Below are 1,645 nucleotides of genomic sequence, written 5' to 3'. Positions count from 1 at the left end.
AGCCCTTTCCCTTCCCTTGCCCCTTCCCCCACAAACTTTCCTTCAGAACACCCTCCTTTAGCTCAAGCTTTCCCACAGTGATCTTGCTGGCACTGTTTACTTCAACTTGGAACACAAATCATTAAGGGTAAGACATGAATGTCTCTAAATATGGAACTCAAGTTCCTAGGCAATGTTCTTGTAATGCCATGGGCACATACTGTATGGGGACAAAGAACAAGAAACAGAAATGCAACGACAAGACAAGCCAGCAACTGGGGAGGCCTAAAAAGCATTTTTGGATTACAGTGCAAATGCCACTGTTCCTCCGTGCTTTCCTCCTCAGTTGCAGTTTCTAGGAAACTCTAGAGATGCCCATTCTATTAACAATTTCTCCCACACCAGTGATCCCAGTGCTTACCTGAGGGGTATCCGGATAGCAATGATCCTGTCAATGGCAATAGCCAGGAGGCTGAAGATGGAACTTTGAGTCAAAACCAAGACAAAGCAGGCAATGAAGAGGCATCCATAGAAGAAGGCACAGAAGCCAGTGCTGATGGTGATGGCAAAGGGGATGGCCAGCACACCCACTGCAATGTCAGCTGCAGCTAAGGACACCACAAAGTAGTTGGTGACATTCTGGAGGTTGCTATTCAGATAGACGGCCCAGCAGACCAGGACATTCCCCAAGATGGCCAGCACGGCAATGACCAGCTCCAGGATGATGTAAACTACATCCGCAAGGAAGTCTTTATTCCCATGTACTAGCATGGTGAGGTCGACCAGGCCAATGTGAGAAAGTGCCAGAGAAGCTCAGAGTCCATATCTGCAGCACAGTGAACAATAACTGAGGCACCTCAAAACTGTCTGGGTTCTGAAGGGCACTTAATTCCTAAGCAGATGGTGGGAGTATGACGACATACCCTGTTTCTTGTTAGCTACCTCAGATCTCTACCGCAGGGAAGTACAAAAGGGAAATAAAGGGTTTGTCATCTTTAGCCAATCAGATGCACTTTACAGAGTCCGAGCCCGTGCAGAAGAAGAATTTATCAAACTCCAGCCAACAACGCCACGGTAGGGAAACCTCACCCTGATCAAGTCCTTTATCACCAGGCCAGAGAGTCCCGCAGGCACTTCTGTGTGTGAAGTATACCGTATGACACAGTCATTTATACCAGTTTCCTGTTGACAAACAGAGCTCCTTCACCATTTCCTGTAGTTACAAACCTAACAGGAACATGATCTTCTTGGGTTTTTCTTCTCTTTCACTGAAGGCTATAGGACCTGAGAAACACTTTCTTCAGCTGATGCAAGCATCCAACTTCTCCATTCGATATTTTCTAAAAAAAACCACAACAAAAGAACACACAGTAAGTAATCAGCTCTATGGAAGAGAAGGGAAAAATAAAACCCTCATTAAAATTGCATATAAGCTTGATGTCAGAAATTAAACAGACTAAGGCAAATACATCACAGGCAACTATTTTGCATTCTATCCACTCTGAAAGCTGCATAGCTAGAACCAAGTTCAGAAAATCAACACTTCACAGCAATGATGAAAAACACAAGGGTTGTCTTGTTTTTGAGATTATCAACTGAGCTGGCAATTCAGCTGCTACTTGATAGTCTGCCATGAAAGAAGAGAGTCAGCTTAATTAGGCTTTGG

The 1,645-nt window shown here is 44.7% G+C and overlaps 1 protein-coding gene across 1 annotated transcript in view; it reads right to left on the bottom strand.

Annotated features, from left to right (window-relative positions):
- Positions 1 to 1,358, bottom strand: part of ADORA2A (adenosine A2a receptor) — a 22,580-nt gene extending 21,222 nt beyond the window's left edge. The window contains exon 1 of the mRNA XM_019506865.1: positions 401 to 1,358. Within this exon, the coding sequence (XP_019362410.1) occupies positions 401 to 750 (350 nt within the window). The 5' untranslated portion in view covers positions 751 to 1,358. The remainder of the gene's footprint in view (positions 1 to 400) is intronic.
- Between the last annotated feature and the right edge of the window lie 287 nt (positions 1,359 to 1,645).

Source organism: Gavialis gangeticus, unplaced genomic scaffold (genome assembly GCF_001723915.1).
Source record: "Gavialis gangeticus isolate Ggan-Ray unplaced genomic scaffold, GavGan_comp1, whole genome shotgun sequence".
In the NCBI taxonomy this organism is placed as follows: Eukaryota; Metazoa; Chordata; order Crocodylia; family Gavialidae; genus Gavialis; species Gavialis gangeticus.
The sequence above is the reverse complement of the archived record's forward strand: the minus strand, read 5'-3'. Positions and strand labels throughout refer to the sequence as shown.